Source organism: Protopterus annectens, chromosome 6.part0 (assembly GCF_019279795.1).
Source record: "Protopterus annectens isolate FY-2018-M chromosome 6.part0, PAN1.0, whole genome shotgun sequence".
Lineage (NCBI taxonomy): Eukaryota > Metazoa > Chordata > Ceratodontiformes > Protopteridae > Protopterus > Protopterus annectens.
Genome location: NC_056737.1, coordinates 428285136 through 428312187, shown reverse-complemented (window position 1 = coordinate 428312187; position 27052 = coordinate 428285136). Strand labels below are relative to the sequence as shown.

The window sequence follows — 27052 nt, the reverse complement described above, 5'->3', positions numbered from 1 at the left end:
ATTTGCTCATTGGTCCATGTTAAGATGCCCTGTTCCCATGCATATTTCCTTTACATTATCACTTTTTGTAGGAAGTAGTTTAGTACTTTAATTTATGTATGTATGTATGTATGTATGTATGTATGTATGTATTTATTTATTTATTTTTGATAATTGTGAAAGGAATGAGCCTGCATTTATTTCTTTATTCATTTTAACCAAACAAGATTGACAAGCCACAGATGCTGCTTTAAAGGCAAATGGATAGACAGTTGGAAGCACTATCTGAACAAGTGACTTCCTCAGCGTCATACATTATACACGTGGAGACTGAGTAATCAAACCCAGGCCCTTATGTTAAAGCTTGGTAGCAACTTGTAGCCTTAACCTTTTATGTTATATTTCCTTATAAATTTATTCATTTTAAATGATTAAGATACGTATTTTCTGCATGCCATCTATGAGACCTGATCTGGAAAAAATACTGTTGCATTGCCATTGCAGTTGTGTGTTAAGGGTGATTTCCCAAACCAAATGGAAAACCTCCAAACAACAATTGCAAAATAGTTCTGTTAAACGGTCATAGTTTATCAGATGGCAATATAAGTTTAGTATGCTGAACATCTTTGGAAAAATATTCACAGATGATAAACTGTACATATATGCATTTAATTTTATGAATCAGTGGTACTGCCTCAAGAAGCATATGGACGTTTTGAATTCAGATAAATCATTATTTTCTTAAACTAGTTGCATTTATTTGTAATATACATAAAATACAAATACCTATATTATAACTGCACTAAAGCACTTCAAGATGTGCACAGTGCAGCCATTATTACAGTCACATGGGTTTTGTAAGGCACTTGCCCTTCAGCCTCATATCTCACATATAGAACTGCATTGTGTGTGTTGTAGCCCTGGCTTCAAGATATGATTCTATTCAATCATTGTAGCCTTCCAGTACTTACTACACTTTGACTATTCTATTTCATAGGTTCATAGGTAAGTATTGGGCTATTGGCCCAAGGGCCTAAGTAAGCCTAGCCAAAAAGGTTCCCTGGCATATGCCACCCAAGAAAGTTATTTTCCTGTGCCCCTGTTGAGCAGAGCCACAGAAGTGTATTTCTTACTTCTTATTTCCCATCCACTCATCAAGATTTTTCTTGAAGAGTGCTAATGAGGAACTTTGCTTGACATAGATGGGTAGCTTGTTCCAGAGTATGGGAAGTCTCTGGGACAGGAATCTATCCCTCCAGCATGTCCTGTTTATTGTGGTGACAAGGTTTAGGTCCCAAGAGCATGTAGCTTGGAGGGATTGGGATTTTTTTAGGTGCAGCATGTCCAACAACTCTGGGTTTGACACAGCTTTATATGCTAGGCAGAGATCACCTCAGAGTAGGCGATATGCTACGGAGTAAAGCTGGAGTTTTTTGAGACGGTCAGTGTAGGGCATATGTTTGAGGCCAGTAATCATCTTTGTGAGGTACTTCTGTAGCCTTTCCAGCTGCTACAGATGTCTTGTGAGGTACATTCCTTAAGGGGCATTGTACTCTATAATGAGTCTAATGAGTGTTGAGTAGAGGGGAACAATGACCTCTTTTTTCTTGGATGAGAACCCTTTTGTGATGAGGAGTGCCACGTAGAAGGATTTCCTGACTACTGTGGCAATGTGATTATCAAAGGAGAGACTACTGTCTACATGGGTCCCAAGGTCTCTTATCACACATTCAGCATTAAGTAGACTGCTGCTTATGTAGTAGTTCATGGGTACAGAGTTTTTACCAAAGAGGATGACAATGCACTTTCTGGCATTGAGCTTGAGGCCATGGCTCTGACACCAGGCATCTGTCTCAGTGAGGCCCTTCTTTAGGATGTCCACATCATTTGGGGACTCGTCCATGACTCCGAGTTTGCAGTCATCTACAAACTTCGTAAGACAAAGGCCTTCTGTGTTAGCCTGTACTTGAGAGAAGTAGATACCAAACAGGAGAGGTCCCAGGACTGAACCCTGTGGTACTCCATGTGTCACTGGTTTGAAGCCAGATTTGGAGTCTGCAACTTTTACAGTGTGGCTTCTGTCAGTGAGCCAGTTGGCAACCCATCTTGTGACATAAGGATTTATACCTAGCTTAGTGAGTTTATCTAAAATTCCAGAATGGGGGATGGTGTCGAAAGCCTTGGCAAGGTCAAGACAGGCTGTGTCAACCACCTTACCCTCATCTACAGCTTTGGTGACTGCCTCATAGAAGTTGATCAGGTTCAGGAGGCATGATCTGCCTTTCACAAACCTGAACTGGGTGGGGTCCACAGTTTGGAGGTTACCAATGTCTTTGTTTATGAGTTCTATGATGATACGTTCCATGGCCTTATAGACCAGGCTCATCAGGTTAATAGGGTGGTAGTTCACGGGATCAATGGTGGCTCCCCCTTTGTGGAGTGGGATAACTTTTGCTGTGCATCATTCAGTGGGCACAAAGCCTGATGTGAGGCTATGATTGAACATGGTGCTTAGGTGGGGAGCCAGTTCGCTCTAAAGTTCATGTAAAACGCAGCCTGGGATGTTGTCCGGTCCCATGGATGCTGTGTTTTTGGCTTTAGAGAGTGCAGCTTTTACCTGTGTAATTGTGATTACAGTGACTCTGCATTCTTCTTGTATAGATATGGGCCCTTTAGGGAGTGAGAGGGGGGGCATAAAGATAGCCCATCATTCATTGAGTAACAGAAGTAGATCTGCGGTATCACTTTTGGTAGGTGAATTCCATCACAATGTAATCTTCCCTTGTATTCTGTCATTAACGTCCATTAACCAAGAAGGGAAGACTAGACTAAGATGCAATCCTGAAAAAAGTGATCACCTGTTATCTGCTTCATTTAGTCAGTGCGGACATTTTCCAGTTCTCAGTGTGTTATCTGGAAGTATCTTTGTACCCATAATTTTAATACTACATTATATTACATAAAGTTATGAATGAAGGAAACAGTTTGTATATGTGATCTCTGCATCTGAGTGCATCTAATATGAAGCTGTAGCTGCTGCCGCCTCCTTCCTAAGCTTGCCCACCTCCTTCTAGCTGCTTCTTGCCCTCTTGAAAGCCCCTGTGTAGTCACATACCCTCTCAGACTGTCTGTTTCAAGAGTCTTCAATTACCTCTGTGAAAAACATACTTTCGCAGGTCCAGGTTAAAGTAATGGCTGTCCAGCAATATCTGATGACTGCACCTCTTTCTTTTGTTGTTGTACTTCAGTCCTGCTCCCTTACTTTTCCCCTTGTTACATCCTATGCAATCTGTATCCACCTCTTTCTGCCTCTCTCTTAGTCTGCTATGAAAACAAGTTCAGAAATTCTAATCATTGTTTATATTTCTTTCTCTGTATTCCTCCAACTACCCTTGTGGCCTCCTAATGGATATTTTCCAGCCATTTCATGTAATTTTCCTTGTAAGATTTTAAAAATTGCATATAGTTTAGGAGTAGTCTTGGTAGCATGTGAGACTCAGAGAGAGTGGGTATATATAACCTACCTGTCCCTGGAGTGTATGGCCCACAAAATACAGCTGACAGTTTGTTTGCTGCTCCCATAGACCTATCTAATTTTGCCTGCTGGTCCAGTGCTAGCATGAAGCTTATTCTTATATCCTTTTTAGTTACTATTTATCCCAGTTTGGCATCCCTATCCTGTATGAGATCTTCAAGTTATGCTCAAAATATACAAGCTTCACTTACCTGAAATGAACCTCAGTTAGCCCTCTCTGTCCTCCTTTAAATGACTTCCAGGTTTATTTCTAGGCTTTTCATTCCATATATATCTAGAATTCCAGATTTATTTCTTGGCCTTTTACTGCATTCAGGTATTTGCATCAATTTGTATGTCATCTGCAAATAGGGTCTTTCTGTAAACAACAACCTCTGACATAACAAAGATTATGTATACCGAAGGCCCCAGCAATGACATTTGTGGCAACTGCCCTGGTAAAATAGATTCCCCCCAGCTATCACCTTCAGCCATTCCTCTACTCATTTTATAACTTTCTGCACTACTTCTATCACATCCAGCTACAACAAAAGAGTTACTGAAGTCTAGACAAGCCACATCCACAGCAGTCTCTAATCCAGTCATAAAAACACAGGAAGTTTGATTGCTAGTTCTTAGAAGTAGTGATATGGTCCACCTAACATTTTCTTTTTGTTTCATTTACATCATATTATGTTTTTAAAATGTTTATACTATCTCATTGCTGTGACAACGTGTGATAAATGTCCATGTGCTAGAATGCATCCGATTTGAGCCCATAATCACATTTTCAGTTTTGGACTATTTTTGATTTTTTTTTACAACACAATAATGGAATTCATTACCTTGTCTCACTAGAAAACTGGTATCATTGTTTGCCTTTTTTGGCAAATATTCATTAGTCAAAACCAGTTACAGTATTGCAACCACATGTTGACAGAGTGCATGGACCATCTTAGTTTTCTTCCTTCACAAGCTAAATGCATTTAATACATTTTTTTGTATAATTCATACCACATGTACTTGTACCATGCAAACTGGATTCTGTGAAAACCTTTTTACAGTGGTTCTGCACCAGATAAATGATGATTTTTAGTGGAGTCTAACTTATTTTAGAATCCCACCTTTTATTTATTTATTTATTTATTTATTTAACATTTGTTTATCAGGAAAGTCCGACTGGGTATAAGCCCGTTTTCAATGAAGGCCCGGGAAGAAAAGCTCAGGAGTACATATTAAACAGAATTATAAATCAACATTGGTTACAAAGATTAAGACAATAACTTGAGTACAGTTTGTGGATAAGGAAAAAAATAAACAATATGAATAGGACATTCTATACACAAACCTGTAAGTCTAAACCTCAAAATGCACTCTCTCGAGGCACTCCTAAAAATGAAGAACATCGATATCTGTGCAGTAACTGAGACCTGGTTCAAGGCTTCAGAGAGCACCCCTGCAATACCAGGCTACAACTCTTACCACACTTTTCGGCCACCAAACCAGGACCGAAACACTAAAGGTGGAGGAGTGTCAATATTCACCAAGGATATTCACACCACCAGGCTAGTTGCCCAACACAATGCGTCTGAAATTCTCCAGGTGCAACTAACACTAGGTAAAACTGCAATCCAAATTGTAGCTTGCTACAGATCCCCCATCATACCCCAAGATTCTCACTACACCTTTCTAAACATACTGGAAAATATTAAGATAGAACCAAACACTCTAATACTGGGTGATTTTACCTACCCTGCCATTAACTGGGAAAACTACTCATGTACCAACACATTTGCCCAACGGTTCTTGGAATTCATAAATTCCAACGCCCTGGTTCAAGTAATCCATAGTCCCACCAGGGGCTCCAATATCCTAGACCTGGTCATTACCAACATGAGAAATCGATGCTCCACACCTATGGTCACCCCCTCATTAGTCAGGTCTGACCATAAGCTAATCACCCTTAACATCCACATCCCACCCCCACCCCCCAGTAAGGAAACCTCCATAAAAAACTTCTCCAAAGCCAACTTCATGCTACTCAAATCAGAAGTGACAAACTTCATGACACCCATGCAGATGGGAACTGAAAGTTCAACTTCTGAATCCTACACTAAGGCACTGTATGAGCACATCCACTCATGCATGAATCATGCCATCCCAAATAGAACCAAGATGCTCTCATCCAAAAAAAGGAAGCCAATCAGGTGGTCCCCTGCCATAAACAAACTTTACAACAAAAGGAAGAAACTGTTGCAGAAAAGAGGAAAATCCCAGGATGCAAAAAGCTCCCTTACCAGCCTCAGTAAGAAACTGAGATCCCTCATAAAATCCTCCAAAGCTAGTTACGAAAATAATATTGCCAAAGATTCCAAAGACAACCACAAGGCATTCTATAACTATGTCAAGAATCTAAATGGCAATGCTTAGATCTGCTATGAGCTACAACAGAAGGGCATTAAATATACTGATCCCAAGGATATTGCCAATATCCTGGCAGACCGATTCAGTGCCAACTTTACCCCCCCCTCTCACCCCCTAAATGGCCCATCTCAATACCGGAGGATTGCCAAATTCTGGTAATAACGGCCACACAGGTAAAAAACGCAATCTCCAAAGCCAAGAATACAGCATCCATGGGACCAGATGACATCCCGGGCTGTGTACTACATGAACTACAATACGAACTGGCACCTCACCTAAGTGTCATGTTTAATCATAGCCTCACCTCAGGTTTCGTGCCCACTGAGTGGTGCAGAGCTACAGTTATCCCACTCCACAAGGAGGGATCCACCTTGGATCCCAGAAACTACCATCCCATCAGTCTGACAAGCCTTATCTGCAAGGCTATAGAGCGTATTATCATGGAACTTATAAATAAAGACATTGGCAACCTACAAATACTGGACCCCACCCAGTTTGGGTTCGTGAAGGGCCGATCTTGTCTCCTGAGCCTGATTAACTTCTTGAAATCCATCTCCAGAGCCATGGACAAGGGTAAGGTGGTCCACACAGCCTATCAATAACTTGCCAAGGCCTTTGACACCATCCCCCACTCTGGAATCATAGATAAACTTACTAAGCTGGGCATTAATCCCTACGTCATCCAATGGGTTGCTAACTGGCTTACTGATAGAACCCACACTGTAAAAGTAGCCAACTCCAAATTCAGCTCCAGACAAGTGACAAGTGGAGTACCTCAGGGTTCAGTCCTGGGACAGCTCTTGTTTGGTATCTACTTCTCTGAAGTACAGGCCAACACTAAGGGACTCTGGCTAACAAAGTTCGCAGATGACTGCAAACTGGGAGCCATTATTGAATCCCCAAATGATGTGGATACTCTACAAAAGGGCCTTACAGAAACAGATGCTTGGTGCCAGAGCCATGGGCTCAAGCTCAATGCCAAGAAATGTATAGTTATCCACTTTGGTAAAAACATGTACCCATGAATTACCATATAGGTGGCAGTACACTAAACACCGAAAGTGTGATAAGAGACTTAGGGACACAGGTGGACAGTGGTCTCACCTTCGATAACCACATCAGCACAACAGTCAGGAAATCCTTCTATGTGGCACACCTCATCACTAAGGGCTTTTCATCCAGAAAAAAGGAGGTCATTGTCCCGCTGTACTCATCCCTCATTAGACCCATTATAGAATACAATGCCCCATTTGGTATGTACCTCTCAAGACATCTGCAGCAACTGGAAAGGCCGCAGAAATACCTCACTAAAAGAATCATAGGCCTAAAGCACATGCCCTATGCTGACCGCCTTAAAAAACTCCAGCTATACTCTGTCGCATATCGTCTACTCAGAGGCGATTTCTGCTTAACATACAAGGCCATGTCAAACCCAGAGCTGTTGGACATGCTACACTTAAAGAAATCCCAATCCCTCAGAGCCACACGCTCCAGGGATCTAAACCTTGTCATCACAATAAACAAAACATGCTGGAGGGATAGGTTCCTGACCCAGAGACTCCCCAGACTCTGGAATAGATTGCCCATACATGTCCGTTCGATTCTCAGTTAGAGCGTCTTCTGTGTGGAGGCATGCGTGAATGGGCGTGCCTTCGTTGAAGGTTGTGCATCAGGGCTGGTAACTCTGCATGTAAAAATCCACTACCAAACATTAGCGGACCGGAGTTCCGCTGTGGCAACCCCTAACCGGGATAAGCCGAAAGACACAACAACAACAACAACATGTCAAGCAGAGTGCCTCTTTGGCCCTCTTCAAAAGGAACCTTGATGATTGGATGGGAGAAAGGAAATTCACCCCGAGGATCACGTCAGTCGCCCTGCTAGACAGGGGTCCAGGGAAGTAAATAGTGTGGGAAGAAATAGCCAGGGAATTGTTATGGTTAGGCTTGTATAGGCCCTAGGGCTGATAGCCTAGTACCAACCTATGAACCTATGAACATGAAAAAGGAGGCAACTAAGATAAAAAAATAGCATTACAATTTGATGATCTAATAAAAAGGAAGCAATAAGTTGAACATATTATGTACAAGGTACAAGAGAAATTCCTAATATGTATATAACATAATATTGCATGAAGAATATATAACAAAATAAGTAATAAGTTGGGACACACTAAATACACTTTGTTGCTAGATAATTTTGCAGTAAATTCCAGTAATAATTTCCTGGATAGGTAATGGGTAGAGTAAGAACAGAATGAAAGAACATTACAAGGTTAAGGAATTACTGAAAGGTGAGGCTAGAAGATAGGTAATGCAGGAAGGGAAATAGGATAGATCAAGAAAATGTGCATTAAGGTCGGGGAAAGGGGAATAGTAATGAGTACTAAGAAGTTGTGGAGCATGGGCAGATCCATGGCAGTGATTGTATCCACTTAGACTCAAACTTTGTAGAACATAGGTTCATAGGTGTGTACCAGGCTAATGCCCCTGGAGCCTTTACAAGCCTAGCCCAGAGGATTACCCTGGCATCGTGCCACCCGACCTTAGTTCCCAGTGCCTCTGTTGAGTATAGCCACTGGATTTATCCCTGGGCAGAATTTTCTATTTCCCATCCACTCATCAAGATTTCTCTTGAAGAGGACTAGTGAGGTGCTCTGCTTGACATGTATGGAAAGTCTGTTCCATAGCATGGGTAATCTCTGGGTTAAGAACCTGTTCCTCCAGCATGTTCTTTTGATTGTGGTAATGAGGTTGAGGTCTCTGGAGCATGTGGTGCAGAGGGATTGGGATTTCTTTAGATGTAGCATTTCTAACAGAGCTGAGTCAGACATGACTTTGTAAGTCAAGCAGAGATCGCCTCTAAGTAGGTGATATGAGACAGAGAATAGTTGGAGTTTTTTGAGTCTGTCCATGTAGGACAAGTGTTCATAGGTTCATAGGTGTGTACTAGGCTAATGGCCCTGGAGCCTTTACAAGCCTAGCCCATAAGATTATCCTGGCATCATGCCACCCGACCTTAGTTCCCAGTGCCTCTGTCGAGTAGAGCCACTGGAGTGATCACTGGGGTGAATTTTCTATTTCCCATACACTAGGCGATAGGAGACATGGAATAGTTGGAGTTTTTTGAGTCTGTCCATATAAGACAAGTGTTTAAGGCCAAGTATCCTCTTTGTGAGGTACTTTTGCGGCCACTCCAGTTGTTGCAGGTGTCTAGTGAGGTGCATGGTAAATGGGGCATTGTACTCGATGACTGTCCTAATGAGGGAAGAGTAGAGGGAGACAATGACCTCTTTTTTCATGGATGCAAAACCCTTAGTAATGAGATGTGCCACATAGAAGGATTTTCTGACCACAGTGGCAATGTGGTGGTCAAAAGAGAGGTTGCTGTCAACCTGTGTTCCTAGATCTCTTATAACACCTTCTGTGTTCAGTGAACTACCATCGATGTGGTAATTCATGGGAACTGGGTTTTTCCCAAAGGGGATGACGACACATTTTTTGGCATTGAGCTTAAGGCCATGGTTTTGACACTAGTCGTTGGTCCAGTGAGGCCATTCTGTAGGATGTCAACATCACTTGGGGAGTTAATAATAGCTCCTAACTTGCAATCGTCTGCGAACTTTGTCAGAGTCCCTCCATGTTGGCCTGGACTTCAGAAAAGTAGATACCAAACAGGAGAGGACCCAGGACAGAACCCTGTGGGACTCCACTCATGACTAGTCAGCAGTCTGACTTGGAGTCAGCTACTTTTACACAGTGGGTTCTATCTGTGAGCCAATTTGCAACCCACCTAGTGATACAGGGGTTGGTGCCTAGTTTAGTGAGTGCAGGCATTCCCTTCAGAGCTGGAAAAAAAATGTTTTGTGATGTTTTTGTGGTGTGTGTGTGTGTGTGTGTGTGTGTGTGTGTGTGTGTGTGTGTGTGTGTGTGTGTGTGTGTGTGTGTGTGTGTGTGTGTGTGTGTGTGTGTGTGTGTGTGTGTGTGTGTGTGTGTGTGTGTGTGTGTGTGTGTGTGTGTGTGTGTGTGTGTGTGTGTGTGTGTGTGTGAGTGAATGCTTGTACCCTTTCTTAGAGAAAAGTATGTCTGATAAGATCTTAAAGAATATCAATGGAAAGAATCTGTCGAAAATGAAATTAAAGCTGAAAAAGAAGGAAGAGAAATAAGCATCATTAAGCTGTACAGGTATCCATATCAGTCACCAGAATGTTCTTGTTTGCAGGGATGCAGCCCACATTTTTTTGGAATATCAAATTCTAGACAGTTGTCTCATTCTAATTTACTAGTTGTGCGCACACACTTGGAGGCCAAGGAAGAAGAGGTGCTTTTACCTATACCCACATATAAAGTCTAATAATGTTACAATGTGAGGGAGTCACAGGCTCTAAACATTACTAAGAGACTGCCCTGGAACCTGTATCTTGATACTGTATGGAGGGGAAAAAAACAAGGGTTACCTGTTAATTTATTCAACATTCAAGTGTGTGTGTGCGTGAGAGAGAGTGAAAGAGAGAGAGAAACAGAGACCGAGAAAGAATAAGTAAAACTTTTGAAGACCAAGTTATGGCCTGCCATAAAGCCTAAAGGTTTACCCTGCCTGATACAACAGAGTCAGACTTAGTTTAACAGTGAAGAAAATTATATTATTGAGAAAATAAGTCACTGTAAAACGTCATATGCACGAAGATTAGTTAAATCCGATGGAAGAAGAAAATAAGTTAAAATTTATAATTTTTTTTTTTTAGCTTTTTTATTCCTCTCAGACCTCATTGATACCAGTCTGGCCCCAGTACTCCATGTCCATGCCAGGTTTACCAGCATTCACCTAACCTACCCCCTGACTTGCTCCGTGTTGCTGGGCAGGACGTGGATGTTAAAGGCATCACGGGGGCTCTGTTGTATATGCTTCCATCTGGTGTTTTGTTTTTCTTTTTAATATGCCCTAACCCCTTTTCCCTTTCTCCAATACCACATGTACTGGTTTCATCTGGGGACAGCACCTCTCTTTGGACCATGCCTCCCTTTTTAGGGTGCATCACTAGTGAGTGCCATCCCTGCAGGATGAGCACACCCATCCCTCCCCAGTGCTCCATCAGTCACCTTAGCCTCTAATTGACCCTGTAATTTATAATTTGTTACTCAGCCTTAACATGAAATTGTGTGATAGATATTTTTAGTTGGAAGAAAATGTGATAACTGCAGTAATGTCCCGGTCACAATGATGTGTTATGAAAAAGGTAGGGGCTACCAAGGAGGAAACAAAAACAGAAAAAGAAAATGACAGACAGAGAAAGAAAAAAAAATGTTGACAAGTCAACCTTAAGTTCTTACAGATACATATGAGGCAGATCTCCATGGAGGGGTCTAAAAGAAACTGAGTTCAGAGAGAGGGCTGCCAATCTGTCCGATTAACTAAGATTTTTGAAACTACTGATCTTTTTAGTTATGAGTTCCTCAAATTAAGTGATATGGTTAGACAAACACGTCGAAAAGGTCTGGTGAGATAGAAATAAAGGGGGATTAAGAATGCTGTGGATAGATGAGATGCCTTTTAAAATTAGGTAAGATAAATAGAAGACTTTCTGAACTACTGCAGAGGTATAAAGGTCAAATGATAAGGAATTGTCAACAAAGGTTCTTGCATCCCTTACAGCAGTGTCCAGTTGGAGGGTTGTGTCACTTATATGGTATGTGAAAATGTTTTGTTTAACAAAATGAACTATGCTACACATTTTTTTCATATTTAATTTGCACCAGTAGTTAACGTGTTCTGACCCAAACTGATCAACTGTGAGTCAGTGAAACACATACTCTCAACCTCTTAGAGCAAGAAATCTGGGCAAAGACTCAAAAATAGGGACAATTTTTAAATATTGGTCTTACAAACTTAGAAACCTGATAGAATAACAGATTTTGCATTAGCATGGCTTTCCTTAAGGATATGAAGTCAGAAACTCAAATGTCTGTCATTATTTTTTAACTTCAATCTGTAATGATTTACCACTAATTTGCCAGAAAACCAGTTTTATAAAAAATGGACCAAAAAATATGAGGCCAAAATCTGGACATTCTCAGAAACTCTGTACAGCTGAGAGGTATGACTGAAAATCGAATAACAACACCCAATTTACAGTCATCTGCAAGCTTAGTCAATCATAGGCCAAGCGAGTTGGCCTGAGGGTCTGAGAAAATAGATGCCAAATAGATCCGTGACAAATACCAGCCATCTTTTGGCCATACATCTTTGGCACTGTCATGACTGCTTAAGATGCAGGGTTCACTCAGTTTACACATCCCCTCCTTCCCTGGTAAATGAGTGAAGGTCTCCTGAAAGGAAAGATTAATCTATCTGCAAGGCTTTCTTAGGAATTCTGCTCCACATGATTAGGGTTTTCAAGTCTGCCCCATAACTGCCCCAGCCATCTGACCTAACTTAGCAACAGGTGGTGATCAGCTGATATCTTAGTACTGCTATGAACCTGTGTAAATAGAACCTGCAGTTTTGTATCTGATACAGAGCTCATCATTGTATTTTGGCTGTTGGTGCTGTAGTGCAAAATGCACCTGGAAGCAGCTTTGTATTTGAATGTGATGATTATTAATGGCAACCCATGGCTAGCACACAAGTCCAGTAATGGATAGCTTTTCCTTCCAGCTTCTGCCTGTCAAGGATCTTCATTATTTTCCAAATGAACCTTGAAGTTCACCAAAAGCATTATAGATGCCCTTGGTCCCCAAGAAATCCAAATGCTCTGAATAGCTGTTAAGTTCATATGGACAAACAATGGACAGAGTTTTCCTACCCATTACACACAGTTACATTGAGCTGACCCCACATCTACTAGCACCAAGTCCAGCTTTACAATATCCAGCCAAAAACATGTGTGTTTCTGTGTGGTATCTCTCCTGAGTGAGGAACTCCAGTGCAGGAGAGCAAGGATCCCCCTGCTCAAGATGCTTAATTTCAGTATCTGTGCCATATGTTATATCCTGCTAGTAATATTCAGTCTCCCTATATAAGATTCAGAGCATACAAGGCAGAGAGGTTATACTTCATGATTGAAGAGCTATTTTGCATTGGCAGAGCCTAGTCTGTACTAATTTGCCTTGCATCTAACTGCCTACCATTTGACTGGCATCCCTCCTGAGCCCAGACCTTTACTTTGTAAGCGCTGAATGCACATAGTGACCACATCTAGCGTAACTAGGGCTGTGGGTGATTGGAATACCTTTAAACTGTCTAGATTTTCATATAATGTCTAGTTTTGAACTTCATATTTTGGTCTGTTCCACATAAAATGTTTTCTGTGAAATAACTGAGGATTAAAGTCTCTAAATAATGACATATTTGAGTTACAGACCTCATATCTTTCAGGAAATGCATATTAACACAGATCCTGTTATTCTAGCAATTTGCTGTATTTATAAAAGCAATATTACAAATCTGTCTCCATTTTTGACCCTTTATCCCCACATTATTTTAGGCTTTGTCCAGATTTCTTGTACATTAGAGGTTGAGCGGTATGGGTCTGCGCCACATTGGTCACCTGGTTACCAGGTGCTTACAGTTGGACATTACTTACAGTCCTGGATGCAGGAGGTGAGACTCGGTAACCTTGTTCTAGGTAATGCCTTTTATGCATAGAAAAACACACACACGAATCAGATCTTTGAATCATTTTCAGTGCGCTGTTTTCACAGACCAGCTTGCCAAGGGCAAGTCCATGTGACAAAGTAGCTGTCATATTCCAGTAGTTTCTCAGCAAAACATACAGAGGTGAATTAGCTTCATAATGTGGTAGAAAAATAAAGCAGTGTGGAAAGAAATCATTGCTGTGTGAGGGGGAGAAACTAAGAAAAACATAAACTGAAGTCAGGAATAAAAATAATATGGAGTATGACTTAGCAGATTACCAGACTTTTGAGGCAGTGATGCGTGTGTGTGTGTGTGTGTGTGTGTGTGTGTGTGTGTGTGTGTGTGTGTGTGTGTGTGTGTGTGTGTGTGTGTGTGTGTGTGTGTTTGTGTGTGTTTGTGTGTGTGCGTGTGTGCATGTGTACATATATGTGTGTGTGTGTGTGTGTGTGTGTGTGTGTGTGTGTGTGTGTGTGTGTGAATGTAGATGTATATACATATAGAGAGAGTGAGAGAAAGAGGGAGGGGGGGTCTCTCTCTCTCTCTCTCTCTCTCTATATATATATATATATACACACACATATATATATGGATCCCTATCACATGACAGAAATTTCATTTGACTGAATCCCATTTGACTGAGACGATAAGACTGAAATTTCAAAATACTGAAAAATCGCTTGACTGAAACCCATAATACTGAAATCCTTCAATGCTAAATTTCAACATACTGAATTGTAAAGTGGACGACATAAAACCAGAATACGTGGGGGGCTCTGCCCCTGAAACCCCCCAATGTGGGGACTATGCCCCCACCCCCCCTAACTATATATACTGACTCCAGGTTCGCACTACAGTGGGGAAAAGGTATATGCCCTATTCTGGTTTTATATGTGATTTTTCAGTATTTTGAAATATCAGTCTTATGATCTCAGTCAAATGAGTTTCAGTCATATGAAATTTCTATCATCTGATAGGGATCCATATATATACATATATATATATATATATATATATATATATATATATTTATATATATAGAGAGAAAGGGATATACATATATATATATATATATATATATTGTTGCCTCACAGCAAGAGGTTCTCCTGTATGGTTCTCGGCTGGAGTGCCTTCTGTGTGGAGTCTGCATGTCCTCCCCGCGGTCAAGTGGCCTCTGAAAGACATGCGTGAATGGGCGTGCCTTCGCTGAAGGTTGGGCATCGGGCTGGGAACTCAGCACCATAAAAATCGACTGCCAATCATTAGTGGACTGGAGTTCCGCTGTGGCGACCCCTAACCGGGAAAAGCCGAAAAGGCAAACAACATATATATATATATATATATATATATATATATATATAAATATATATATATATATATATATATATATATATATATATATATATAGATATAGCTACACACACACACACACACACACACACACACACACACACACACACACACACGTATATAGACACTTGGGTCCCCATTGGATTACAGAAGTTTCAAAACTTCAAACATCATACAGCCGATACCACATGATCGAAGTTTTGAAACTTTTAAATGGAGATTGCAGTACAGCACGGAATGCAAAATTTTCATTTTCCTCACTGTAGTGCGATCTCAGAGTTGGTATATTTCATTCATAGGGGGTTTTATTATTTTTTATTTCAGTTTTAAAGTTTAAAAGCTTCACTGATATGATCTCGGACGTATGATGTTCGAAGTTTTGTAACTTCGGTAATCCAATGCGGATCTATATACATATATGTGTGTATACATATATATATATATATATATAGATAGATAGATATATGGCTCTACTGTTTATCGAAATTTCAAAAAACAGAAAGCCGAACCCACTTTAGCGAAGGGGCACTTAAACGAAAGTGCACTTTTGTGAACACCGATTCACTGAATTGAAAAAGAAACACAGAAAAACACATTTTGCCACCCTGCACCTCATGTGGGGGGGCTGTACCCCCACCCCCCGCTACTTACATATACTAACACCTTGAACGCACCACAGTGGAGAAAAGGATATATTTCCTTATCCTGACTGTATCATGCTTCAGTGAATCAGTGTTCATGAAAATGAACTTTCATTTAAGTGCACTTTTGCGAAAGTGGGTTCAGCTTTCTGTTTTTAGAAAAAGTGTTATTTCGATAAACAGAAGTCAGCCTATATATATATATATATGTATATATATATATATATATATATATATATATATATATGCATATACCACACACACACACACACACACACACACATATATATATATATATATATATATGTATATATATAGATTAGATATATAGATATGTGCACATATATGCATATGCATATGTATAAATATATATATATATATATATATATATATATATATATATATATATATACACACACACACACACACACACACATATATATATATATATATATATATATATATATATATATATATATATATATATATATATATATATATATATATATATATATATAGATAGATAGATATACTCATTTTTTTCAATTTTCCATGTAGTCATTTTGTTGACAGAGAGAAGTATTTAGAAAAGTTTCCTAATGCACTTTTTGTCAAATGAAGTAAGCTGAAGTGTGTGTGAGCATGGTAAGAGTGTATTTGGGATTTTAATGCCAGAACTATTGGATGCATAGTAGGTTTTGGATTTACGGGTAGCAGTGTGTCTGTGAGAGTTTGCATTTTAGGGCTGGAGAAAGTGCTAGTGAAGGTCATAGATTTAGTGTTGTGCACATGTGCTGCATATGATGTGAGTCAGAGTGGCTTATGCAGTGGTGCATTATAGAAGTCCCCTCCCTCATCCGTATTAATGTTTGTTAACCTTAACCTAACCCTGTCCCTTCCCCTGTGCCCAAACCAACAGAAACACACAGACACACACACACACACACACACACACACACACACACACACACACACACACACACACACACACACACACACACACACACATGCCTAAATCTATACCTTTACTTTGCCCTTACTTTAACCCTGATTTACAAACACTACCACTGCCCTTCCTGATCTCACACATACCTTACCAATATACATTTGATCTCAGTTTTTGAAAATATTGGACATTTGATAAAACAAGGTTCAACAACAGAGGACACATATACAAAATCTAAATAAAATGATCGTATGACAGATTGTATAATTTACACACACGTATATAAGTATATGTATGTGTATAAACATGTATGTGTGCATACATATATATATATATATATATATATATATATATATATATATATATATATATGTGTATGGGTTTACTGCTTTTGGTCGAATTACATTTGGTCAAAAATGATTTCAGGCAGCCCACATCACCGAAAATAAATTTCACTGAAAACCCATTTGGAGGAATTCTATTTGGTCAAAAATGGAATATAGCCGCTGCCCCTCTGCAGTGCGACCCTGGAGTGAGAATATAAAGTTAGGGTGAGTGTGGGGGGCACAGCCCTCCACATTGGGGGGTGTTGGGGTGTAGCCCCCCACATAATTGCAGTCTAGTCACTATTACATACTTGTGTATCCATTAAAAATACATTGAAACATATAACATCAGTAAAAACTAGTTGCAAAATGTGGGGGGCTGTGCCCCCCACACACCCCCTAACTTTATATTCTCATTCCAGGGTCACACTGCAGTGGAGCAGGGGCTATATTCCATTTTTGACCAAATGGAATTTGACGAAATGAGCTTTAAAAGAAATGAGCTTTCAGTGAAGTGGGCTGCCTGAAATAATTTTCGACCAAATGTAATTCGACCAAAAGCAGTGGACTGTAGACCTATAGATATATATATATGTATATATATATATATATATATATATATATATATATATATATATATATAGATATATATAGATATAGATATATATATAGATAGATATAGATATATACATAGGTTACCTGCAGATGGCCAATTTGCCATCTTGTAGAATACATTTCATTTGAATTAAAGGGATCAAATAAAATTCAGTTTGAAAACAGTGATTGGAAGTCCAGTATATGTGCGAGTTTGCTGAATATCAGAGATGGGGAATTTTCCCTTTTCTCCATTATTGTGCGATTTTTGATTTGGTATCCCTATGTTTGTGGGGTGTGGTGCTGCGGTAGCATTGTCACCTCACAGTAAAACGTTCCCCTGTTCGATTCTCAGCTAAAGCGTCTTCTGTGTGGAGACATGCGTGAATGGGCGTACCTTCGTTGAAGGTTGTGCTTCTGAGCTGGCAACTCGGCACGTAAAAATCTACTGCCAATCATTAGCGGACCGGAGTTCCGCTGTGACGACCCCTAACCGGGAAAAGCCGAAAGACACAACAACATGTTTGTGGGGTGTGGGTGGGGCTTGCTTCTCTGCCAAAAAAACTTAAAGTTTTAAAAGTGACTTACTTTTATAATTACATTCTGTGAAATATGTAATATAATGAAACAGAATTCAAAGTAAGTGTAATTTTAATTTATTAATATAAACTCATATATGTTTGTATACGCAGAACACCAAAATTTACATAATCGAGACAAGAAGAACGAAAGTTTACAACAGCTAGAGTGCACAAGATTGGAACTTGGAACATTGAACTAGCTATGTATTTTGAATGTAGATTGAGGTACAGTGAAGATTAGGAAATCTACCCTTTTCCTCACTGTAGTGCAATCTTGGAGTAGGTGTATATAATTTGCAGGTATGTGTGATTTTTTTTTTTATGTTTTGGCAGGGAGCTGCACCACCAACACTCCTTGCAAATTATATATACCAACTCTGAGATTGAACTACAGTGGGGGAAAAGGGTAGATCTCCCAATCTTCACTGTACTGCAATCTGCATTCAAAATATATGGCTAGTTTGATGTTTTTAGTTCTGGTCTTTTTTTTTTTGTTGTTGTTGTTTCCTTGATCATTTTGCAATTCAGTGTTTTTTTTTTTGTGGCATCTCTAAACCACTTTATGACAGGTGTATTTTTAAATTCTTAACGGAAAGTAATTTTTGTCACACTGACTAATGTTGATGTTTCACCCTGACTCCATGTAAAAGTGGGAAATGGGGTTTAATGATGACTGTGATATTTAAGCAATGTCTTCCATATATGGCATATAAAGGATGGTAAAACAAATGCTAACCTGTTATTTTTGGTTACAAATCACAGAGAGAGAATATACTGAAGAAGCTAGAGACAGAAGAGGCCAGTAGAGGAAAAGTTACTAGAGTCCCATCTCTGAAAAGAAACCTCTCAGACAAAAGACTGGCATCTCCAAGGATCCAAAGGAAAGTTACACCTATAGACGATAACAATAAACGAAGTATGACAAGACCATCAGTTCATAACTTAGTCAGCCCTTCTTCACGGATGTCCACTGACACCATAATATCACCTGTAAGGAAATCCCATGAATTCCAAAGGTTTCCATCTTTATTGCAAAAGGAGACTGAGGATCTTAAGTCAGATGATCAACCTGTTATGCAGAGAAAACCTTCTATTGAAAAGCCTCCGGTTGCACCAAAACAAGCAGGTCTTTCTTCAGGCAGCTCAACTCGAACATCTTTGTCTTCTCCACCATCTCCAAAGCCTCCCCTTCCACCAAAACCTATTCTAAGGCATTCTTCATCTAGCAGTTCTGAAGAAATGTATTCTAAAGATAAAGCATCTCCAATTCAAGTCAAATCCAAAGGCTGGAGTTTTGATACATCTCCATCAAAAACTACAAAGGATGGAGAGATATTAGATAGTGATGATCAGCAACTTTCTAACCATCATGTTTCACCATCCAAAGACTTGCTCTCTGATGAAGATCCTTCAGTGGTCATTAAGACCAAGGAAATCTCTCCAAACAGTACAGAACCATCTTCCGTGGTGTTATCTGACCTGTCTTTAAATTCCACAGTTGCAGAAACAGGAGCAGTAAATGCAGAGTTTAACCATGTTGCTCCAGTCACTGAGGAGGCTTCTTCCAAAACAGAAAAGGTAAGACCCTTAATAAGTACTAAGTAAACTTTATGAAAAAAATGGTAACTTTTAATCATTATAAGATCGTGCCATTTCTAGGGGATTATTGCATGTTACAGATAGATTTGATAATGACAACTTTGCAAAACATTTGTTACATTTTGATTAAATCTACAACTGTTCTAGCCAGAGGTGCTTTCTGCTAAGCTGTTCACAGACTGAAATTTAGAAGGGATATAAAGTACTGTTTAATACCATCACCTTTTCTTAGGCTTAGTAACAGTGTATTACAAGACTGCTTCCAAAAACCCTTCTTGGAGGTATATATTAATCACGAAAAATTATATTTTACACATTAGTCAAAACTTTCCTGGTGTGTGTGTGTGTGTGTGTGTGTGTGTGTGTGTGTGTGTGTGTGTGTGTGTGTGTGTGTGTGTGTGTGTGCGTGTGCGTGTATGTATATATACATGTACATATATACACTTTTTATGGGGGGACACCCCCACACCCCTTAAAGTTCTATATACCAACTTAATGGTCACACTAAGAGAAGAGTATAAACTCCATTATGCTTGAAGATGGTTTTCAGTGACATTACTTTCTGCATTAATACTCACTGAAATCAACCTCATTCACTTGTTTGGGTTGATATATCTATACATATTACAGCTGAAAGGTCACATCTTGTCTGCTTATGATGATGTTGGTTTGCAGTTAACAGTGTGCAGTGTTTTCATAGATCTTCACTTCCCCTGATCTCCGCTAACTTTCCTAAGCCTTCTTGAATTCTTCACATTTCAGTTACGTTCCACCATCTGGACTTGTAGTCTATTTTTACATCAACAACCCTCTCTATAAAGTTAAATATCCTGAGGACTGGGTTATAGTTTGTTCATGTATATGCAGCTGATGTCCTGTTTTACACCAGGTCTATATTACATTATCAAAGTTTCAAAACTTCAAATCTGATATGCTCGACACCATATAATCGAAGTTTTGAATCATTGAACATGTAAGAAAACACAACAACCTACAAAAACAAACCATTTAAACACTCTAAGCAGGGGGACAAGCCCCATGCACCCCCATACCTCCTGCTACTTAAATATACCAACTCCAAGATTGCACTACAGTGCAGAAAAGGAAAAATTTCCCTTTCTGTGCTGTACGGAGATCTCTGTTAAAAGATTTGAAGTTTCAAGACTTCAATCATATGGTGTCGACCATATCAGATTCAAAGTTTTGAAACTTCAATCTTCTGATATAGACCCTTTTACACCAGCTTGCCTGTCCTTCCACATCATTTCCCTCCCTTTACAAACTCTTTTCATGATACTCCAGGTTTGCAGGTTCCTGGAGAGACAGGTATGTATCCCAGAGACTACCTCGACTATGGAACAGGCTCCCTATCCATGTGAAGCAGAGTTCCTCCCTAACCCAATTCAAGTGCAACTTGGACAAGTGGCTGGGGAACTGGAAATTTATCCCTGGTTTGGCATTTATGTTTCTAATGGACACAGACAACCTATAAATGGTTCATCTCCCAGGCCTTTGCTTACACTTATCAAGGGTATCAGAACTCGTCATAGATTTGGGCTACATGGCTAGGCTTAAAAAGGCCCTTGTGGTTGTTAGCCTAGTAAATATCTAAGAACCTTTGAATACTTGGCTAGCCCCTTGTGGGGCATTTTAAGCTTAGCCTTTTTCTCTCAGTGGTAACAATCAAATCCTGTGCCTTCTATCTGTGAAGAAACCACCTTAACTGTTATACCAATCCCCAGCCCTGATAGACCCGGATCACATCCATCTCTCTATCTCTCCTTTCTTCCAGGGCATACAGTTCCCCTCTCCCTGGCTTCTCTTCATAATCCTGTCCCTTCATCCTTGCCTTTTCAGTTTTTTTCCTCCAAATTTTTAAGCAATCTTTTTTTAACATGTCATTAAATCGTATTTAAGTATGCTTGTAATAATAATCTTCAATGTGACGTGATGTACTACCTTTTATTAGACCAACATAGGTTTTGCAATTACTGCGCTTTTGAGCTTGCATGAGCCCTTCATCAGGAGTTATTAAGTTGCTAATGTGAAATTAAATATCCACTTGTGCATAGAAAAGGGAAGTACGTCATTTATTTCTAACTGACTAAAAAAAGAAGTCTTGAAAAATGAATAGCAATAAAACAAAATGTATTGCATCATGTCTGTGTTCAGTGCCTTTCTGTTTTCTGTTAACATGGCATTTCTTAGTTCCATGCAAGAGATAAATTTAGGGGTTGAAACTGATGCCTAGTCTTCGGAGTCCTAGGAGGCTTGGGTAAAGATTAAATAGTATCAGCATACAGTAGCTTAGAGTTTGTAGTCTTATGGATGTTGCAGAGGTGCATGTGGGGGTAAGACAGTATTAGGCTCACTGCATGTAACTAGCTGAGAGCCGGAAGCCCCTAATTGAGTTTAATATTTACTTCTCTCACAGATGGAGCCTTTAGGGTTTAGTAGAAGTTTATCAGTTGGCGTGAAGCAGTTCATACAATGCCTTAGGATTCCAAGTGCTAGAAGGCTGGTAATAGAGGTGAGGTTTGCTGGTTAACTCCTCATAATGACCATAAAGATAAGTGCGGATCTAAAGAAGTCCTGGGGAAATATTACAGCTATGGATTTTTGTAGGACTGGAATCATTGCCAACATCTTTCCTTGATGAGGTCTGTTTTGCAGTCTGAATTAGAGGTCTATATTACATCAATGAACGTTTAAATGTTCGAATCTCTAAAGGTTGACCTTTAGAGATCGAACATTTAAATGTTCAAAAATGTAATAAAAACAAAATAAACAAAACAAAAATAAAGAAAAGGGTTTTAGCAGGGGGGGCAAGCCCCCCTGCACCTCCCACATCCTCCGCTACTAAAATATACCAACTCCAAAATCGCACATCAGTTCACTTCAGTGCGGAAACGGGAAATTTCCCCTTCATTACACTGTAGCGTGATCTTGGAGATGGTATATTTAAGTGGGGGGGGTGGGGGGGGTGCAGCCCCCACATGGGGGATGCGGGGGGCTTGCCCCCTGCTTACACCCTTTGTTTTTTGTTTTTATTACTTAGTTTTTTTTTGTTTTTTTTTTTAAAGATTTTCGAACACGTAAATGTTCGATCTATAAAGGTCGAGCTTTACAGATTCGAACATTTACATTTTCATTGATCTAATATAGACCCTGAATTAGTTCAGGTAAAATCTCCTCTAACCTCCCTACTAGGAACTTGGTGAGTCTAGAAGGGTCACAAATACAGTTAAGTCTTAGCCTTCATAATTTGATTACATTCTTTTTTCAGTGCTGATTTTGATATCTCTCTCCCCTAATTTATAAACTTAACTTGAATGCCAATTGGTTTATGTTTTCCTTTTCTTCTGTCTGCCTTTTTAGCCTTACATTTCCTACATTAGTCAGGCCAGCTACTGTTTTCTAACTTTAGAGAAAGAAACTAGCCCCTGCATAGTTCCTGCTTTTTTTTTCTAAAGACCCTTTCAACACATATAAATACTTAATTACCTAATGAAACATCAAACAGTCCAAAGAGTGAATACAAAAAGATAGAGCTAAAAAGATTGAAATCAAACATAATGAAAAACAAACAAAACAATAAAAACTATTTTGTACAGTCACACATAGGGGGATGCACCCCCATGCAAATTACATATACCAACTATAAGATCGCAAATCAGGGAAACTCCACATTGTACTGCAATACAGTTGGGAGTACAGGAGCTGTCAAGACCCCTAAAGTCATAGGCTTATAGACACTCTGAGATAACATTTTAGAGCATTTTCCCAACCTTTTATTCCAGTGATAGCCTGCACAAAAATAAGAAAAGAATTTCAGTCTTACTTTATTTTTTCCAAAACAGCAAAGGAATATTCAATATTTTGAATGTTTGACCAAACAAAATGCAGCCAAATAGGTTCGTAGAGGGTTACTAGCCTAACAGCCCAAAAGCCCTTACAAGCCTTGCCATATTTATCCCAAGCTGCCCCAATCATCCATAGTTAGGTGAGTGAAGTTCGCAAAGGTGTGAGTCTGTGGTAATTAACATTGACTGCATCTGTCCATGAAGGGACATGGGCTCAACCCCAGGAGTGAATTTACACTCACCCATCCATTGATCTAGGTTGCATTTGAAGAGGGTCAGGGAGAGATTCTGCTTCATGTGAATGGGAAGTTTGTTCCAGAAAAGGAGCAGTCTTTGTGAGGTGTATCTATCTCTCCAGCATGATTTGTTCATGTCAGAGTCTAGGTTAAGATCCCTGGAGCAAGTGACCCTTTGCAGTTTGATTTATGAATGTGCAGTATTTCCATCAGGGCCAGTCAGTGACTGCCCTGCAAGTCAGGCACAGATTACCCCTCAACAGCCGGTAGGAGACAAAATACAGTGACAGGGATTTCAGTCTTTCTCCGTAAGACTTCTTTTGAGTACCTTATATTTTCTTGGTGAGAAACCTCTGTGGTCTCTCCAGTTGTTGCAGGTGTCTGGTTAGATACATGCAAAAGGGAGCATTGTACTCAATTATTGGTCAAATGAGGGCTGAATATAGTGTTATTATAACACCCTTAGGTGTAGATGTGATGCCTTTACTTATGAGATGTGTCATATTTCCTTTTCACTATAGATAGGTGGTGATTGGACTTCATATTGCTATCAATCTAAGCACCCAGATTCCACAGCACTGGGTCTACATTTAGGGGGGTGCTGTCTATATTGTAATTAACAGGTATGTTAGATTTCCCAAAGGGAATAATATTGCATTTTTTTGTGGTTAGTTTCAATCTGTGGCTTTGGAATGAATCAGTTGTCTGCATTAATTCTTTCTGCAGTATATTAGCATTGTTGGGGGACTCAATGATTGTTCCCAATTTGCAATCATCAGTGAACTTGGTCAACCACAGGCCATCCATGTTTGCCTGGATGTCTGACAAATAAATTCCAAACAGTAAAGGGACCAGCACAGAACCCTGTGGTATGCTACTGGTAACTGTTCTTTTTGCTAGAGATGAAGTCACCCACTGTGACAGTTTGTGTCCTGTAGGTAAGCCAGTTGGCTACCCATCTGGTGACATAGGAGTTAATACTCAATTGGGAGAGTTTCTCAATAATACCTGAGTGGAGGATTGTGTCAAATGCCTTGGCTAGGTCAAGGTAGGCTGAATGCACAGTCTTTCCCTCATCCTGGGCCTTGGTGATTTTCTCAAAAAAGTTAACCAGGTTTAACAGACATAATCTACCCTTCACAAATCCAAATTGGGTTGGGTCCAGAGTTTGGAGATTACCTATGTCCTTGTTAATAAGGTCCACAATGATTCTTTCCATGGCCTTGTAGATGAGACTAGTCAAACTTATGGGTCTATAATTCCCAGAGTCAGTTGATGGTTCCCCTTTGTGCAGAGGGATTACTGTTTCCTTCCACCTTTCTGGCAGAACATATCCAGTCTGCAGGCTGTGGTTAAACACATCCCCAAGTGGATCAGCTAGGTCATGTTTTAAGTTCTTTAAAATGCAACCTGGGATGTTGTCTGGTCCCATTGAATGCTGTGTTTTGGCCTTGTAGATTGCAGAGATGACCTGCTCTTTTGAGATAATAGGCTGAAAAATGGTGGCTGGTATACTTTGCGGGATGACCGGTGGGGATAGGGGGGGGGCAAGTTTGTGCAAATTTGTCATCTAGCAGGTTGGCAATTTTCTCTGGTTGAGTATGGATGGTGCCGTCTATAACCAGTTCATTGCAGAGCTGGGTATTCTCCTTTAGATTTCAGACATAGTTAAAGAAAACCTTGTGATTATCCTTAGCAAGGGAGGCTATTTTTGCTTCATAATTAGCTTGGGGTGACTTGACAAGATCTGTAATTTGTTTAGGATAGAGAGGGATTTTTTCCTCTGCTGAGCCAGTTCTTTCTTGCCTTTGGACATTAATTTCTTTCTTTCTTTTGTTGTATAGCCTGTTTATATTAGAGGTACACCAAGGTGGCTTGTTTTTAGGGCAAGAACTGGTTTTAATCCGGTCAGGTACAGCTGATTCTATACAACTGTTTAAGTGGTTATACAGGGCGTTAGTGTACACCTCTGCAAAGGACTCTATGTTATCTGTGTTTGGGGGTGGTCTTTGAAGCTTCTTATACTATTGCTTAGTAGGAAGTAATTTGTCTTGGAAAAATTTGTAAGTGTTTTTGAGCTTGATGGGGTATCTGGCACTATTATTACATTTTAAGAGACTAATTTATGCTCCGATGTTACCAGGGAGGACATCACATGGGTGGGGGTGGGGTGCAATGCTCTCCCATGTTAGGGAGTACTGTGTCTAGGACATTTGAGTCCCTCATGGGTGTGCTGACTAGCTGCTTTAGAGCATTTGCTTTGACAAAGTACAACAACTTCTGAGCCAGCATATTTGTCGTTATGTATGTTTCCCGATCTATGGTAGGATAATTAAAATCACCAGTGACAGAGTTGTTGGACTGTATGGTAAGTGATTCCAGTAAGTCCGGTAAATGGTATGCTTTTCTTGTTTTGTGGTCGGGGACCTATATCTAGCTATGATGTGGTAGGGGATTTTGCCCATAGTTAATTGTACATGGAGTAGCTTGAGAGAGTCATACTGTTTGAGGTCTACTTATCCTTAATGAAGATGGATACACCACCCCCTTTGGTTCTTTCCTGCTCAGTTTGTGGTCTGAATCTATGGAAGGAGTAGCCCTGCATGCCCGGGGTGGTTTCCAAGGCTTTGAACCATGTCTCAGTGACTGCACAGACATCAGAATCTTCCAAGGTGAGGAGACTTCCAGGGAGTGCAGTTTCCTATTTAGACTCCTCACATTAAGCAGGAGTACCTTGAGTTTATCTAGAGAAGATTTTATGTTGGGAGGTTGGTTATTTTGATACTGCCTAAAAAAGGCACAATAGAGGTGACTAGTACCGTTGCCAGTATCCAAAAGCCTAGAGGAGACAGGTGCAGACCATTTCTGGCAAAGCAGCATAGCCTGTCGACCATGTCCTCCCAGGCTGACAGATATTTGATGCCCTTGGACTGACACCAGAAACTAAGCCAATTGTTAAAGTCAATCATTTTGTTGTTTGTATTGTTGCGTCATCCTTGGAGAAGGTAGAATGCTGCTTAAGACTAGTCTTATACCTGCCTGTGACACATAATCTGAGAGCTCAGTCATGTCTCTCTTCATATAGTCCAGAGAAGTATGTCTCAAGTCATTCACTCTCACATGGACTATGACAGAGTCGTATTGGTACTTGTGGTAGAGTGACTTGAGTGCTTGAGTGACTTGATGGATTGGAACCTGGTACTTGACAGGCAGCTAACTGTAACCAGTTCATCATCCAGCCTGTTATGGGGGAAATCCATGTGTGTCACTATGGAGTCTACTATGACCAGTACATTGGGTTTTGCAGTGTTATGCCTCATCGGACAGTTGTGTGTGTATTATCATGTGTAGTGGTTATCGTTTGCCC

The 27052-nt window shown here is 40.0% G+C and overlaps 1 protein-coding gene across 1 annotated transcript in view; it reads left to right on the top strand.

The window, feature by feature from the left end:
• Positions 1-27052, top strand: part of SPTBN5 (spectrin beta, non-erythrocytic 5) — a 1783454-nt gene that overhangs the window by 1539320 nt on the left and 217082 nt on the right. Inside the window, exon 63 of the mRNA XM_044073536.1 lies at positions 18750-19565. Coding sequence (XP_043929471.1) covers positions 18750-19565 — 816 coding nt within the window. The remainder of the gene's footprint in view (positions 1-18749; positions 19566-27052) is intronic.